The sequence below is a fragment of the Ammodytes marinus genome (assembly GCF_949987685.1).
Source record: "Ammodytes marinus genome assembly, chromosome: 3".
NCBI lineage: Eukaryota > Metazoa > Chordata > Actinopteri > Uranoscopiformes > Ammodytidae > Ammodytes > Ammodytes marinus.
This window is the reverse complement of record NC_137232.1, coordinates 14287394-14306367: the sequence shown is the minus strand read 5'-3', so window position 1 is coordinate 14306367 and position 18974 is coordinate 14287394. Positions and strand designations below refer to the sequence as shown.

Sequence of the window (18974 nt, the reverse complement as noted above, 5' to 3'; positions counted from 1 at the left end):
CCCAACTCAGTCTGAAAACACGCCCCGTCCCCCCCTCCCTTCAGCAGAGCGCCCCCTCCCTCTGGCCAGCAGCTATAATGGGCCAAAGGAATGTTCCCCCGCATGCTCCCTCCAGGGTTGCCAGATCTCACATTAGAAACAAGCAACAAAGCCCTTCAAACCTTAAAACCCCAGCCCAATAGGTGCTACCTTATATGTATAAACCATATAAACCATTTGACCATTTCTTCAAACACAGAGCTGCTCAGTTAAAATGATTCGATTTAATTTGTATAAAAAAATACTGCAACCGGCAACATTTCTAAAAGTTTAAGTAAATCTTGCGTCCGATATCAAAACCAGTTGCTGAGATACAGCTCATTTAAACATAATCAAATGGGCAGAGAGATCGAATAGGCAGCAGAAATGTGTAAACAGCTTTACTTTACAAAGACAAGTCGCTTCTAAAAAGCAGACCTGGCAACACTGGTTTTCTCACCACCGCCAAAGAGGAAGACAGAGGGGTGTGTGTGTGTGTTTGTGTGTGTATCTTTGTGTGTGTGTGTGTGTGTGTGTGTGTGTGTGTGTGTGTGTGTGTGTGTGTGTGTGTGTGTGTGTGTGTGTGTGTGTCTTTCTGTGTGTGTTAGGGGGAGGGGGGGCACATTCCTCACTGCTCTGTCCACTCTCTGTCTGTCTGCTTGACTGACTTGTTCGTTGTTTAGTTTCCACACACACACACAGCTGAGGAGGGCTTTCCCACAGCTGACCTGGAATCAGCTGGCACCAAAAGCCCACTGCCTGCCTGTTGGACTGACATCACCCCACACAGGCACAAAATGCCTTGTATAGTGCGGAGTGCAAAGTTCTAACATTACAACTGAAAGAACTGGAATGTGCTTCTGGATTCTGGAATTGTGCGAAGTTCAAATACAGTGTGGACTTCTGGGAATTGTAGGAGTTTGCCCCCTGGATTTTATTCTGGTCAAGCAGGAAGAAATTCATCACAAAGAGGGTTTTTAATACTGCTGTAGTGCTCCAGATCACTTTTAAAGAGCTCAAAAATTGACCACATTTAATTTCTACTATAAGTCTTTTCTCAGTCTTGGACCTAGAGGAGTTGAGATTATATGTCAAGAACACTACTTACTAATTAATAAGTTCATTCATTGAAACTCAATACTGACTTTAATATGGTTTTATTTGATTTAGAAGTGCTATCATTGCTTACACTACAGGTGTTGGACCTGCATTGGCCTGATCCTGGTCTTGTCAGTTACTTATAAAAATGTATCTTTGTTGAATTAATACACATTTCTAGAGGCGTAGCTCATTTGCAGCTCCGGAAAAAATTAAGAGACCACTCCAAATGTTCAGTTTCTCTCGTTTTACTATTTATATATGTTTATATGAGTAGAATGAACATTTTTGTTTTAAAATATAAACTATTGAAAACATTTCTACCAAATTCCAATACCTTTTTTGTCACATTTTCAATAAGTTATGTAGAGATGAAGATATAAGAACAATCCAGACTGGTCTCTTATTTCCAGAGCTGTATATCTGCTCTACAGCTTTCAACATAGCAGTTTTAAATCAGAATAGTTTATTCCTCTTGTATGTGCCACACCCCAAATCATGTCTGTCCCTGTTACACTGAATCAGCCAATCACACACACACACAACCCCAGACAACCAATGAAATCGCTTCTCCTTTTAACTCTCTACAAACACACACAGAGCATTGTCTATTGTTGTTGCTATCTGCTCGACCTCCCGCAAACATTTTGTCAGCCTCTTTCATTCTTCTAAAATGTTGTTTTTGAAACAGGAAGGAAAACAGTACACTGGCAGCTTATCAGACAGATCTTAGCCAGTTTAAGTGACTGTAGCAGCAGGAGACAGTGTGTGTGTGTGTGTGTGTGTGTGTGTGTGTGTGTGTGTGTGTGTGTGTGTGTCATCAAAGCTTGTGAATGTAGGCAGCAAAATGAACAATCTAACATTGTGCCCAACTGCCCACCTTGGCAGCCATTTAAAAAAATCTCTGTGAGTGTTTGATGTGTTACTAGTCTTTGGTTGATGCTGTCATTTTTATTTTGCACTGACTGATTAAAGCCAGACTGGTGTGGTATGTTGCACCAGTTTTTCTTTTGTATGGAAATTTAAGTTCCAAGCAAAAGATGAAAATAATCTAATGTGATTAAAGTTCAGTACGGTTATTGTAATCCATTGAATTTAAAGGAAAAATACTATACCGTGATATATATCCATATTGTGATATAAAATTACCTATATCGTGGTATAAGATTGGGTCCATATCGCCCAGCCCTACTGTGTGTGTATAATATCCTCTAACAAGTTAAAAAGCAGGAAATGTGTAAAGTTATGTCACATTAACTTTGCTCCAATCACTACAGTGCAAAGCAACGGAATGCCACATCTGTCAGTGTATGGAAATTAATCCAAATAAACATCCGTCGCTGACCACAAACTGATTGAGTCGACGTTGAAACTGATTCATGAGGAAGCCAGTAGTAGCAGCCACCCACACACACACACACACACACGCGAACACTCCTGATAACAGCTAGAGCGCTTTGCATTAGTTCCATGAAAGAGTTATTTCTGACAGCATTTCCCCTACCATTATACAGGCCAGGCCAACGGGACCCCCCCGCCAGGCCAACAGCTGCCCGAAAAAAAATCAAAACATAATAATTATTAATTATTATATTTTTTTGTCTGCGCGCCTCGGCGCGATGCGCGTGTGCATTCGGAGCGCACATGTCAAACAGGGAAACTGACGAGAAAGAACCTTCCTTTATAGGTCCATGGCATACACTGGAGATATTTAGGCAACCAATCTGTATCAACAGCTGAGACAGTGCAGCAAGTTATCTTGAAAACAGCAGGCTATTGTAGCCCTACAAGCTTTATTTTTTGGTATTTTCAATGATACTTTATTTTTATGTTTTAAATTGAGAACTAGGCTACATGAAATATAATGGTCGGATGAAATTTGGCTAAATTTGCACACATTTTGATTGATAGGCTAATCATGATGTGTAGCCTAGGTTAATTTATTTATTTTCAATGAATATTTAAATAAATTAAAGATCATGATCCAGATTATTCCAGAAATTAATGGTCTTAGTGTTTATTGTATTTTATTTTCATATCCATGTGTTTTTCTTCAATAGTTTATGGCTTGTGTCTCCAAATTATTCCAGAAAATTGTTTTAGGCAGGACATATGACAGCTGTTTACAGAGCAAAAAAAATAAAATCAGATTTAGCTTCTCAAAGTGCACCAGATTGATGCATTTAAGTTTAAAATGGTAAAGGTTTTCTTCAGCAGGGGCATGCCCCAAGACCCCACTAGAAGGTCCATTCTCCCCCAGCAGTCTCAAAAAATCCTGAGGGAAACACAAAATGTACAAACGTACCGAATGTGAAGGCATAATAACCCTATGCCCTAATTTGTAGCGGGCTGTCAAAAGAGGCTCATCCATATTACGGTTAGTTTTGGTCAATTTCTACAATAAATTTGGTACGCACGCCGCGCACAGACTCTTTAACAGCTTTTACCACCGGGCCTAAAAAAAAATCTAGGGGAAACACTGGACAGGGTTCCACTTCCTTCAGACACGTTTTTAATCAATGAATTCTCAAAACCTTTCCATGACATTTGATTTGATAACTGTTAAGTTTGCTCACTTTACTCACTCAGAAAAACAGTCACACTAGTTTTTAAACAATACTAATTCAAGGAACAATTTCACATAACGTAAGACATGTTTGGGGATTTTTTTATAATTTTTAAAACACGGGTGAAAATTTGTGTAAATTAAAAAAAAATTCCCCACAAAACTTCAGTTTTTAATTTTTTACTATGTCGAGGACTGGAAAACTGTTTTACCAAATTTCATCACTTTTTTTTCAAAGAATTTCATGACCAAAGATTTTTTAAAGAGATGTTAATGACGCATAAAAACTTAAATATTGCCAAAGCTGCATATTTATTCAAACAATTCTGTAATAAAAGTAATACAAAAAAATATTGTTTTAATGTAATCAACATGACAATATCTAAAAGTTAAAATGATACTCTATCTACCTGTAGTGCCGCGCCTTAAAACACACACACACCCAAGACACTTTCTTTCAACTATTTTATTTAAAAAAAAACCTACAGCTAATTATCTAGAGTTTTACTTTTTGTATAAAAAAAACCCCAAATAATTCCGTTATCTGCTTTCTAAACTACATGATCTTGCCAAATAGTTTGAGTCTTTAGTAACGTTAGAATGTCGAATGCTTTTGCTGTCATGTGTACTTTACTGCTTCCCTTGTTAGCTCCCCCTCCCCAGCTGTACTTTCGCCTCACGACATGAGAAATATGTGCCTAACTGTCACACACACACAGTTACAATGGAAGCTCTGGTGGCGTCAGTGCGTATTTTGACATGTTTCAACGAGTAGCAGTAGCAACCAGTGAACAGTGAGAGAGACTTAATAACATGTTTGTCAGGTCGGGAGCTGTTCCTGCCATACACACTCAGTTGGGTCTCGCGCACACACACACACGTCCAGGTTCTCTCTGTGTTGGGAAATGTGTTTGGAAATCTACGAATAGGAACACTGGAAACAAGCTGGAAGGAGAAACCCCTGGATCTGCCAAAAACGCAGACACACACACACACACACACACACACACACACACACACACACACACACACACACACACACACACACACACACACACACACACACACACACACACACACACACACACACACACACACACACACACACACACACACACACACACACACACACACACACACACACACACACACACACACACACACACACACACACACACACACACACACACACACACACACAGAAATTAGTCTTATATATGCAGGAATGGTAAAGTTTGTATTTCAGTAAAAGGGTGAAATTAAAGTAATTATCTGACCAGGTGCCAATTGTCTTTTTTCAAAACTATAGTGTGTAACTTTTTCATATAAAAGGAATGTCTGTTACATTCAAGCCATTGCCAAACGAGTTGACACAAAGTGGGTTAAGCCTACACTGTAAAGACAAGAATGCCAAAAAAAAAAACCTTAGCATTTCTGACTTGCTTTTTTCTTGTATTACTCAACATTGTAACTATGCAAAAGTCAGCAGAAGAAGGGGAGTGAAAACTGTGCTTCCAATCAAAAACTTTCCTGTAGTTCACTTGACCTTATGTACTAGGCCCTGACACACACACACACACACACACACACACACACACACACACACGCACACACGCACGCACACACGCGCGGGACCGTCCCATTCCCACACTCATTAAGTCACTTTCCCTCTGATATTCCATAGGGAGGCATGTTCTCAATGCAATAACTGGCAACAGTGAGCGTGAATACACAGCAGGAATTTACCCTTGGTGACACACACACGGAACATGCGCTCACTGTTAATTATTGCTAGCTTAGTTTTCCTTTTGAAGAAACTTTGACCATCTCTAAACCAACAGGCAGTGAGTCCCCCACACAGTCAACTAACCAGCACAAGTTAAATACTAAAGGTCTTTAACATGCATTTTCAGCATGTTTTAAAGAACAAAATGTCTTATAAATCAGACAGTTCTCAACATAAGAAAAAATCATTGCTCAAATAACCTTCAGAATTGTGCTGAGAATGATTATGGAAAGTGTAGTTGATGTAAGTGCTATAGAAGTCGAGATTTTAATTCAAAGTGTTGGGAAAAAAGGAATGTTGAGATAATGGTTGTTAAAGATGGTTGTATACGACACCCACACATCCGCAAACAGACAAGGTTTAGTCAAATAAACACTTAGACATTTTAAACCTTGTATTTAAAACTAGTATGAAGGAAGACATGTTATGGAAGCAAAACAGCCCAAAAAAATCTCAAAATTAACCAGTAATTGTGCTTGAAAAAACAGTGCTTTCGCCTGCAGTGTCTTGTCTCAACAGTGAAGGAATGGTGAGCCAGGGTTTGATGTTAATCTTTTGAAAGAATGTGTGATGTTTTCGGCTACACAACTGCGTGGCCTAATAAAGATGCAGGATTCAAACCCAGGCATGCTGTCCCACCACTAGTAACTATTCCAGGGATGTGGCTAGTTCTGTGCTACTAAGATACACACATGGAAACACACCCTCTTTCTCAATCCTTCCACACTGTTAGGCAATGGGTATTCCAATCATCCTCCTACTTATAATGCCTCTTAACACGCCCTTATAAGGGTTAAGACAAAAACTAACAAGCTCACAAGATAGGTTTAGTGTTGTTCCAAGTGTCAAAGGTAGTCACGAGAGATAAATGCCATCATATGGGTGGAGTGGACATTTCACATTTTTAAATATAATCAAAGGCTTGAATGGGTTTGTATTGTGAGCTGGCAGATGACTAAACATTGGGTAAAAAAAGACGGTCACCTTAGTAAAGTGAACAATAGTGGTTGGTTTTCACTGCTAGCCTGTTCAAGGGGGATTCGAAGTATTGCAAGGTATGTTAGCATTTTGGGGCCTAGGACCATAGACATAATTTATTATGTCTATGCCTAGGACACACACACACACACACACACACACACACACACACACACACACAGGGCCCTCAACATCCCACGTTGTTGACCCTTTTACCGTCCGTATTTATCTAAGAAAGACCTACAGTATGTGTAACTTAAGCCTTGTTTCAACAAGCAAAAACTCTATTCTTAACCATAAATGTATGGGGTGTTATATGGAGGGTTTGATTGGTGTAATATTAGACTATAGAGGAATTTGAGCTACTGTCTCGTTTAGATATCAACACCTAACGAAATAATGACTTTTCCCTACCCCAGACCTGTCAGATGAGAACAGTGATACTTTAACACAACTGCAGCCTTCTTAACTCAAAAGGGTTTCAAAAAAAGTTGCTAACCATGAGATAAATGTCCCAAGCACGACCATTTGGTTATGGAAAAGCTAATAGACTAGTTAAACCTTCCGAAAGAACAAATCATTAGGTTTTCAATGTAACATCAATTTTGAATTGTGGCTACAATGAATCACAGCAGCCTCAGAGTTACATATCTTTACATATCGGTCTTGAACGCACCAGAATCGGTCAGCTTCCTGTCAAGACTGCCTCGCCTACATTCAGTCATATCGGCCTAGACAAGACAAGTGGGACACACATACATAGGGCGCCTTGATACCACACCAAACCCTTACAAAAAAACACCTTTTAGCTGCTATTTACAGCCCAAAATGCCCACACAAAGCAATCACAGTTAGGATTGTTTTTCTATTTCGTTTTGCAACAATGTGACGCCCTATTTCCGCTCGGGAGTGGGCGAAAAAGTGCCGGGAAAAAAATAGCTATCAGTCAATGCCTAGCCTTCAAAGAGTGAGTGAAAGCAGTAGCTAGTGTGAGGACATAGGACACACACACACACACGTAATGCTTAATTCACAGCAAAATATAAGAAGATATGAGCCTTGATATCAGAGTGTGCAGTGAACACAAAGCTTGACATTGAAGAGAGAGATTTTTGGGCAGGAGAAAATCGTTGAAATAAAGTAGGGCTACACACACACACACACACACACACACACACACACACACACACACACACACACACACACACACACACACACACACACACACACACACACACACACACACACACACACACACACACACACACACACACACACACACACACACACACACACACACACACACACACACACACACACAAATCTAGAAATTTTTCATTTAACTTTTATTTATCCTCGAGAGACCAATTGAGGGGTGACCCTCATTTTCAATGGTGTCGAGTTCTTAAAATGCTTAATAGTTAGAATTTAACATGATAGCAAAGTGAGAACGAACATCTTGACATTGAGAGGGAGGTTTTGGGGAGGAGCAGCCTGTGAGAAAATGGTCGGAACAGCCCTGAAAGTGGGGCACTGTCTCGGTTTCTGGGGCAAAGAACACCCATAGGCCCATATGTAACTCGGTCTAGCCTATAATATGACCTCCACTATCCACCTCTCACCATATCCAATCCCAAATTCCGACCCCTTTCCCCTGCCATTTTCCCCCTTTCTCTGCGCCAACACTACCCCAAGCCTTAGGCGACTACTCCTAGCCCGTTTCCAGACGCCCAAACTCGGCCTTAGATAGCCGATATTGTAGCCTAAAAAATGTGGTGGTTGGTTCCCTTACCTTCCGTTGCTGTTTCTCCCACGCGGGGTCCAACAGAAGGTCCCTGTCCCACTCGTTCTCTTGCTCCATGTGAACCTGCACACCAGCCCCGGCCGAGGTTTGGTTATTAGACGCGTGATAATCGACCATGTCAAAGGCTGAAAGGACCCAAATGCGCCACCGAGGTTTCACGCTATCAGGATAGGCGTAAAAAAAACGTACAAAAAATGGGGGAAAATTGGTGGAAAAATAGGCCCCAAATTTAGTGGTTTGGGATGGGGAGATAAATGGAGTTCTTGTTCTTCTACGCTTTCAGCAGTGTGTGTAGATAGACTATGTATTTCTAATTGTGATGAATATCCGGCGTGTGCAGTGAGAAAATCCCCGCTGCTGCTGTGAGAAAGAAAAAGCTTTTTCCCTGTGAACTGTGTCGGCGCTGGGAGGAGGGACCGGCCGCTCCTACAGGCTGCGGGGGCGGGGTTAGGGGGGCGGGAGGGGCTGGGACAAGCTGGAGGCAGAGAGGGGAGGAGGGTCCGGTGGGGACTTTCAAAGTAATGGTGGGTTTTCACTTTCTTTTACTTTTTTTTTGTGATTTCATTTTTATTACGTTTTTTATTTATTTTTTTACATAAACAAAAGTGGTCAATTGAAAAAACAGTTTACAGTTGTGGGAGGATCCATTTCTAACTTAATGAAAAAGACAACAAAACAAAAGTGTGTGCCTTATTATATAGTATTGGATTTTCAAAGCAATGGTGGGCTTTCACTTTTTGGTCAATTAATTTGAGCTAGTTTTCTTTTACAAAAATAGTGGTCATCTATAATAAACAGTTAACAGTAAAGGGTAAGGATCCATTCCTAACTTAAAGGTGAATAGAGCGTTATAAAGTAATTGTGGGCTTTCACTTTTTTTTCTTCTTTTTTTTAGTTGTCTACAAAAACGAACAGTCAATAGTAGAGTCCATTTCTAACTTAATCAAAAAGACACAAAAAAGGAGTGTATGCTTAAATACACATAATCAAGGCCGTATTTACGGTATTGGTTAAAATATCCTGCAATACGTTGAGGGAGACAGATTCCCCAAATTTTCAAATAGGATAAAAAATTTCCCCTTCCAATATTTTGATACAAAATATATAAAGAAAAAAAGACAGGCGTGAGGCGTCAAATTAAAAAACACTTTTCAAATGTAATCATAAATATAAGTAAACTAAAGTGGCCATTTTTATTATTACTGCTTCTAGTTAATGTTACCATCCTTGACGATGTGACACCTATTATTGTAACACTAAACTTTTAATAAGATTTCACTTTAGCTAGAAAGGGGTAAGGGGAAAAATTAAAAAGGGATCAAATCAGCACAAATAGACATTATTTAAAAAAAAAATGTAATCAGTATGAATAATTTGAAATGACAGAAAATATTGGTAGATTTGAAGAAAAAAAATCTAGAGTGGATCCCCTGCAGTTTTGAATTTCATACATTGCCCTTATTTATATTTATCTTTTACTTGTTTTACAATCTTTTTTATCATACTTAACCTTGTGTATTATTTTCCTATGTATTACTTATTATATTTACTTATTTTGAATGATTAATTTTGAGGCTTTTATATCCATATTTCACCTGATTTGTTCTCCTTCCCTTCCTTCCCTGGAATGGACATTTTATTTTGAAGGCAACCCCGCCTATGTTGCGTTGTGAATCGGCGCATTTCTTTGCAGCTTGCCACACCTGTCTCCAGTAGCAACCATAGGCCCAGACGGCTCATGCATATTCATCTCACATTTGTACGTGACCTGCTGAAAACATATAAAAACATTTTTAAGCTAAAATATTAGAAACTTAAAACAATAAAACACATTAAAAACAAAATTTTCCTCAAATAAAATACACTATACATTTTCTGTGTTTTAATTGATTTGCCACAAACAATAAAGAAAACTAAGTTAACATGACAGGAAGCCCCAGTCATAAAGTTTCAAATTGTATAAATTTATGATCCAATTTATTTTAAAGGACATACCAACTATACCGTACACTTAACACCACAACAAACAATTCTGAAAACGTAGCCTATGTAATATTTGTTGTTTATGGTATATATTTTTTAGAATGAGCCTTTCATATCTTCATAGGAGCTGGGCACCCGTATACACTGAGGCCGCCATGTTGCACCGCCATGTTTCTACAGTAGCTTAGAATGGACAAACTTAACAGCCTAAAGGCTCATTTATGCTCTATGTTACATACGCAAACAGATACGGATGGAGCCTTGTGTCCGTACTCTGCGAACATTACGTCTGTATTTCTGCACGTATCCTGCAAGCTTGCGGATGCGTACCAAACGGACAGGACAGAGCATTACTACCGAAGATCACGGGGGGCGCATAGCCAACAGTTCACTTTCACTTACTGTACATTTGTTTACAAACACAAACGAAAGACATAATACTTTAGAAAATGTCCTAACTTTTGAGGAGAGGTTTTTGTGTGTTGGTACGAAATTACATACACATTTATCTATCTATGAAGTTACACGGCTGGGGCACAGGGACATACAACTACAACAGAGCAGCATGACCGGGGATCGCGCGGGGAAGAATGTCAGCTCGACGGCAGGCTGACGGCAGCAATAGAGAAGTGCCGGAGGTCCGTGTGAGACTAGTTTGTTTGACATGTTGTGATTAATGTCCTCACAGACCCCCGCTGTCTATAATACAGCCTCTAGTTTAGCCTCTTCCATCGCTACGGTAGTATATCGCTAAAGTTGTTTCTTCCATGGACCTATTATAAAATATTTATTCCAGTTAATTCACTGTTTGACTCTTCTTCTTCCTATTTGAGTAACTTTTTAAACTGAGCGGCGCTGCTGCCCACTAATGGTTGATTTGCGTAATGTCGATTCCAACATAAAGGACGCATGGAAGTATGAGGGCAGTGACGGATATAACGTTGTAAACGTACGTCTCTATTTACACACGGAATTGGAGCATAAATGAGCCCTTACGCGTTTTTTTGGGCGTCCTGGGGAAATGCACCTGTTTGAAGACCAAGAAGAAAGAGTAATATAGAATAAATAACCAAATACATCTTCACCTCATCACTTGATATTGTGGAAAGACTTGAGGCAGTGGTGGATGATGCCATCTTTAGTAACTAGCTTCTTGTCCTTGAAGGCCACCGTAGCTTCTGTAAATTCTCCCAAAAGGAAGGGGTTAGCAAGGGAGCGTTGCAATCTAGAATCTCATCACTAGATGACACTAAAACACTCCAATAATACACAGTAGCACCTTTATTTGATTCATATCTTGCCCGTGTCCATAAAAATCTCATAATCCAAAGTGTTAGAGAGCCATTGACCCACGGGACGGACTCTCATAAAATATAAACGGTTGAGTTGTTACTATCATCCATTACCCGGCCGGGCCCGTCCTGGCCGAGACACCTACACAACTAGGTCACGCTCAGGCTGTCAGGGCAAGTTAGCATCAACACCAGCGGCCCGCTGAAGTATGTGTGTGTGTGTGTGTGTGTGTGTGTGTGTGTGTGTGTGTGTGTGTGTGTGTGTGTGTGTGTGTGTGTGTGTGTGTGTGTGTGGCCCACTGAAGCAAACAGACCATGAGATGTGCCATAGTGAAGATAGCAGCTCTCTGATTGGACAATACAGATATGATTCATAATAACAGTCTGAGTGTGGGAACATTAGCACGAACAGGCCACCTAGAATATCAATGTTTCTTTTTATAGTTCTTATGAATTAATATTAACATGCAAACAGAGGAAAGGTGTTATGCACTCAAAGGGGCAGTGTGTAAAATCTGCATTTCTCAGAACAATGCAAATGTGATATGTTTCAAATTTGAGTCTCAAATCTTAAAAGTTTTGTGTTCAAATGTGGAACAAAGTTTGAAGTTGTTGTGTCTCCATATTTTTCGACCACATTTTACAAACCAAAAAAATGTATTCAACATTAAAACGAGAAAGTTAGTAGTGAAGCAGTGAACAGTCTGAGTGTGGAACAGGCCACAGAGAATTTTTTTTTTCTGTTTTTTAAAGCATATTTCTTTTGCAGACATTTGCAGAGCCTACATTTTAAAAAATCAAGTTATCAGGATCCATTGAGTAATTAAAAATGAGAGATAATATTAAAGTTGCTACAAGGAACTTTTAAATATGCTATTTTTATATATTTTTTCTCAATGCCTTTGTCAAGGGGAACACTCACCCAGGAACAACAGCTGGCGTAGTAAAAACACTACCGCTCTTGTCCAAAGGGGGCGAAATAATTAACATTAACTGAAAGTTCCTCGGAGCACCTTTGACATTTTAATATTTAGATACACAGTGCCAAAACACATAGCCTACATATGATAGGTAGGGTAACATGAAGTGGGGAGATTGACGACTACATGAACCAATCAGGGGCTGTCTTCCACTGACAGAGATTTGAGAAAGTCCAAATTGACATACGGTGAAGGAAATTAATGTGAATCCTGTTCCAGACAAGGCAGGTCTACATCAACACTGTTTGTTATTTGAAACTTAACTTGGTGTGGTAGCTGTGTGTAAGATTTTCTTGTGGTTGCCATGTTTATCGTTTTCAAGCATTTTAAAACATCTCTCGCCCGAACAGGGACTTGAACCCTGGACCCTCAGATTAAAAGTCTGATGCTCTACCGACTGAGCTATCCGGGCTCTGAGAGGAGCATTACACATGTTCAAAATAAAAAAAATAAAAAATATCAGATGTTAAAGTCAAAGTATGCACCACATTCCTTTGCAGTTTTGTAGAAGTCTCATTCTAAGGTAATACAATAAGTAACAACTTTGGTTTCATAGAGATTATACAGTAATTTAAACATGCTTGTATACATTTGATTCCATTTCTACCAAGTCTGGAAAATGACAATAAATTCTACACACTGCACCTTTAATGACACATTTGCTATTGATATATGACATTAATAATATGATGAATGATTGTAGTATCTGCAGCACAGTTTGGCAGGTTCTTTATCAAACCTATGGAACATAAATAGAACATCTTTATTGTCATTGTAACAAGAACAACGAAATTAAGTGCAGTCCTTGTTCAGTGCAAAAACATCACATTGAGGTAGTACGTATGCATGAATAAATACATTTAAATTGAATTAAAACTATAAAAATAGTCAACTATAGGCATAAAGTGTGTTCTATCGAAGGTAGCTGGCACAGACACTCTAATAGTATCACTGGGCAAAGCAACGAATACAGGCGCTTTTATCAGTGGTTAACATGCTCAATCACCATTGTTTTAACTCACTATTTGATATATAGCTAATATATATGTACTTAAAGGTGCTTCGAGGAACATTCAGTTTGTGTTCATTCCAGCGCCCCCTTTGGACAAAAGTGGTAGTGTTTTTAGCTGTAGTTCCTGGGTGAGCGTAACCATAACAAAGGCTTTAAGAAAAACTATACAAAAACAGCACTCTTAGCACTGGTGGTCTCGTTTGCTGTTACATATCATTTATGATCATCAGAGGAAAAAATTAGACTGTTTCAGAAGTATTTAGAAGTTCCTCTGAGCACCTTTAGGTACACAACAAAAACTTTTAAATATTTCTGAAACAGTCAAATTTTTCCTCTGATGATCATAAATGATATGTAACAGCAAATGAGACCATCAGTGCAAAGAATGCTATTTTTATATAGTTTTTTTCTTATACCTATGGGTGTACGCTCACCCAGGAACAAGGCTACTGCTTTTGTCCAAAGGGGTTGCAATAAGTTAATTTTAACTGAACGTTCCTCGGAGCACCTTTGAGATTTGAATATTTAGATACACACTGCCAAAAACAGCCTATGACAGGAAGGGCGACAGTAAGTGGGGAGAGCCCAGGCTAGATTGACAACTACATGAACCAATCAGGGGCTGCCTTCCACTAACAGAGATTGGAGAAAGTCCAAATTGATCTAGAAATTAATGTGGAGCTTGTGCAAGATAAGGCAGCTCTACATCAGCACTGTATTTAGTAGGAAAGTTTACTTGGTGAGGTACATATGTGTAAGATTTTCTTGTTGGCATGTTTTTTTTTTCAAGCATTTTAAAATTTCTCTCGCCCGAACAGGGACTTGAACCCTGGACCCTCAGATTAAAAGTCTGATGCTCTACCGATTTGTGCGGGGGGGGGGGGGGGGGGGGGGGACACCAATCACGTCTCGCCATCTCCTAGATGCGTTTTTATTTTTTTCCCTGGAGATGGCGGACCAATCACGTCTCGCCATCTCCTAGATGCGTTTTTATTTTTTTCACGATTGATGGCGAACCAATCACGTCTCGCCATCTCCTAGATGCGTTTTTATTTTTTTCATGATTTTCAACCAATCGCCGTGCCCCATGTCCTCGATTCAGTTTCCCTCGTGACTTCTCCGACCAATAGCGTTTTTTTTTAAGTGTCTTTATAAAGTTTCTTGTTAAACCTTAGTGTAGGCTACTGTTTCCTTATCACCGGGCCGCGGAGTCCCGTTGTGTGTTGTTTTGTGTTCGTCTCCACCGCCATGCGTAAAGGCAGTATTATGACAGCTGACAGGAGGAAAAAGAAAAAAATCATCTGACGAACGTGAGTAAACACGAAAACCTTTTTGCTTTGCTTTCTGCGCTCACCTATTTAGCTCTCTCCCTCTTTTATTAGCCCACACCTAGGCCTACACACACGTTAATTCTCACACATTTTATGTAGCTACTGAGTGGCCCCAAGGGCGCACTCACACTAGTGCCGTTTGCCTGTTCCGTGCTCAGCACGATTCAGCACGATTCCCCCCCCTCCCCACTCCCCCCGCAGGCCCGTGCTCACACTGCTCGTGGCCTGGGCACACTTGCACCTTGCCTACGTCACCGTGCACGTTTAGGATTTGGAGTCTACTTGTAGGCTATACGACTGTTTGTGAATATTTTCATCCGGCCAAATTTGCATCAAATATTCCACTTCCACATTAGAGCAACGAGAATCCTTAAGCTATTGTTTTTTTTTAAATGTAGTCTTGACGTAATAGGTCGCGGTGAACAGTCTCATATTTGTGCAGCACGCTGTTTATTATTAATATAACGGCCCGTCATCAGACCATATGTATCCGGATGGTTTTGTACACATCGATCGCTCCATCAAATCCAAGTCAGAACTTTTTGTATGGGCAGAGATCGTTTTTTTAAGTGTCTTTATAAAGTTTCTTGTTAAACCTTAGTGTAGGCTACTGTTTCCTTATCACCGGGCCGCGGTGTGTTGTTTTGGGTGCGTCTCCACCGCCATGCGTAAATGCAGTTATGACAGCTGACGGGAGGAAAAAGAAAAAAAATCATCTGACGAACGTGAGTAAACACGAAAACCTTTTTGCTGTGCTTTCTGAGCCGACCTAATTAGCTCTCTCCCTCTTTTATTAGCCCACACCTAGGCTTACACACACGTTAATTCTCACACATTATAGCTACAAGTCCAAGTGGTGGGCAATTCTGGTGCCGACTAGTAAGGCAGCGGACGTTAACGGACAATGCATCCTTAATAAATTCACGTCAGGAACGCCGCCTGTGCGCTTGCTTGTGCGCGTGTCATCTCATTAGCATCTGTACTTTGGCCACGGCACACCTCTCCCAGGTGTGCCGTGGCCAAGGGGCTGTTCCGTGCTGGAATACGGATGGCGTGGTCACACTAGCCAAACGTTCTAGACTTTAGTATGCTAATGAGCTTTGGCACGGGGCCGCGGCCCTAGTGTGAGTGGCCCCTCAATCCTCTTTTCAAACGCCCGTTCACGGTGTTAAAATAAAGTGACCATTACTTCTTAGCCGATTGAATTTATAATGTAGGTAGCGGCGGTAGCCTGATAAGTGCTTTTCTTCCACACCCAGATATCTGGCTTTCCTAAATAAAAACATCTTAATCATTACGATAGTAGGTCTGCATTAAGTTATGCTATTGGTTGGCAAAACGAAGGCAGACCTATTCTCGTAATTATTAAGCTATAGCCTACCTAACATCACTAAACCGTTAAATCATTGTCCTCTTTTTGAGCGGAAAAAAAGAACTGTGTCAATATCTTGCTAAAATAATCATACCGTTAGGCTACTGTGGCATGTTATTCTTATTCATGTATTACACACTGATCTCACTTTAGTTAGAGTTAGCTGATTTAGACAACACTGTATTTCACTGTATTAACATTGCCCTCACTGGAGGCTGTATATTCAGGTGTAATGATATTTAGTGGTTAAACGTTTGTTGGTTTGTTATAAATGACACTTCCATATTTATGGTAGATGGCTTCAAAACTCAAAAAGCACAGAGCGACGGGGCATGAGGAGTGGATGCTACGCCTGCGGAGGTTTGCTGCCCTTGGGGTTTGGCCCTCAGATGCAGGAAACAGGCCGGCTCCTGGACGTGTCCGCTGTGATGACAACAAGCTCAGCCAGCAATCCAGCTCTCTCCTCCCCAGCTTCTCTCCAGACTCCAGCTGCATCTGACAGTACAGAGGCCCCTGAGCAACAACTGGTAATTATTCTTTTCATATCTGTTATCATACTGTGACAGTGTGCACACCTGCCCATGATGTAATCAAGTATGTAAAATGTTTATAAGGTAATATGTAAAAATCCTAAGAATGAACAAAAGCTTAATAAAATAAAATCTTATTGCATTTAACAGATCATGCCATCGGTCTGTGCCACCCCTCCTCCTGTGCTGCCAATGTACACTCCTCCTCCTGTGCCTCCCACTCATCTCACCGGCCCCTCTCCCCATTGCTCACACTGCTGGTCCCTCTGGGGCCGCGGCTAGGACCCTAGCAGCACCTGAGCAACAACTGGTAAGTCTTCTTGTGACACTTTACACTGCAACAGCTGTGATAGTGTGTTTTCGTTTAGTTTTTTGATTGAAATGTACTGTGACATTTTCTAGGCTGTGGATGAGCGTGGTGTCCCAGGGATGGACAAAGTGGACAGCCTGGCACGAGGGCTGAACCTGGCAACACCGTCAGCCCACAACAGGCGGGGACCATCGTGGCTCTGTGCCAGCAGAGGCTGGCCTACTCTGCACGGCACCAGCCACTAGCTGGACGTTACCGTGCAAACAAAACTGCATTTGTGCCAGGGGTGGAGAGCATGACCCGGAGTGTGGCCGGCTCATCAGGGTCCCCTGCCCAGTGGCCAGACTGCTGCCGACTAGTTGAGTCAATTTTCATTAAGCTCTGCGAGCTTTACAAGAGACAGGGCAGTCAGTCACTGACTAGATGGACTCTGATTCTGACCGACTACCGAAAGATCAGGCAGCTTGTCCTGGGCAATGGGACAGTGATGCAGGGCACTACCCTACAGTTGTTTGAGGTGAGCCAGACAACTGTCAACCAGTGGCACAACAGGCGGCTGAAGAGGCAGGACCTCAGCATCCTGCAGCAAGGACTCCACCTTCCTCCACAAGTACCTGTTGCTCCGGTGCCTCTCCCACCTCACACAATGAGGCCCACTGCTGCTCCTGTACATCCTGGTCCTAAAATCCAATACAACCTGTCAAAGAGCACAGTAGGGCAGGCAGTGGACAGGAGGAAGACTGCGGCTCCCCACCTCCATAGCTGGCACAGACACTCTGATAGTGTCCTGGGCAAAGCAACGAATACAGGCGCTTTTATCAGTGGGTTATATGCTCAATCACCATTGTTTTAACTCACTACTGTATTTGATATATGGGAACTTAAAAGGGGCTTCGAGGAACATTCAGTTTGTGTTCATTCTAGCGCCCCCTTTGGACAAAAGTGGTAGTGTTTTACTACGACAGCTGTTGTTCCTTGAGTTTTACCATGACAAAGGCATTGAGAAAAACTATATTAAAACAGCCTTCTTAGCACTGATGATCTTGTTTGCTGTCACATGTAATGCATGATCATCACGGGAAAAAATTAGACTGTTTCAGAAATATTTAAAAGTTCCTCGTAGCACCTTTAAGTCAATCACATACAACTGAATGGGATCAGACCGACTCATTAGGATTTACTTTGTTTTTACACTAACATTTATTTTTCAGTGAATTTAATTCAAAATCTGTCTTTGTGTCTGAAACTTCATCTCATTGTCATATGAGTCAAACCGTAACTATGGAAACGACACAGGCAAGGGTCAAAGGTTAAAGCTGGGGTGGAGAATTTGGGGAGAATAATACCTCAACCGCTCCACTTGTTCTCTTTGGTCCCTCCCCTATGGTCCCTCCCTGACATGCTCTACACCAACAATGTCGGTGCCAAAGTGAATGGACAGTCCCAACAGCCAATAAGAACAGAGAATCTTTTTTTTTTTTTTTTTTTTAGAATCGGAGCCTCGCTCTGATTGGTCAAAGTGTACCGCTCATGTTAATTTTGACCAATCAGAAATCAAATACCCAGGGGGCGCCATTAGCTTAGTTGGTAGGGCGTCCCCCCCATGGGCCTCGGCCAGCAGCGGACCCGGGTTCGATTCCAGCCCGCGGTCGTTCTCTGCATGTCACTCCCCTCTCTGCCCCATTTCAACTCTGTCTCTACACTATCAATAAAGCATAAAATTGCCAAAAAAAATCTTAAAAATAAATTAAGAATAAAATAATCACATACCGCAGCTTTAAAGGTGCTGTAAGCGGAATGGTTCTTTTAGCTAACTTCCTGTCAGTTACTGCAGTTAGCAGTCCCCTCGCTCGTCCCTACCTCACCACATTAATGCATTGCGGTCCTCAAGTAGCGAGTTATCTAGCATCATCT

The 18974-nt window shown here is 41.0% G+C and overlaps 1 protein-coding gene across 1 annotated transcript in view; it reads right to left on the bottom strand.

Annotated features, from left to right (window-relative positions):
* The window catches only part of LOC307271398 (alpha-actinin-4-like), an 80408-nt gene extending 71767 nt beyond the window's left edge, over window positions 1–8641 (bottom strand). The window contains exon 1 of the mRNA XM_080053835.1: window positions 8239–8641. Coding sequence (XP_079909961.1) covers window positions 8239–8367 — 129 coding nt within the window. The 5' untranslated portion in view covers window positions 8368–8641. The remainder of the gene's footprint in view (window positions 1–8238) is intronic.
* Between the last annotated feature and the right edge of the window lie 10333 nt (window positions 8642–18974).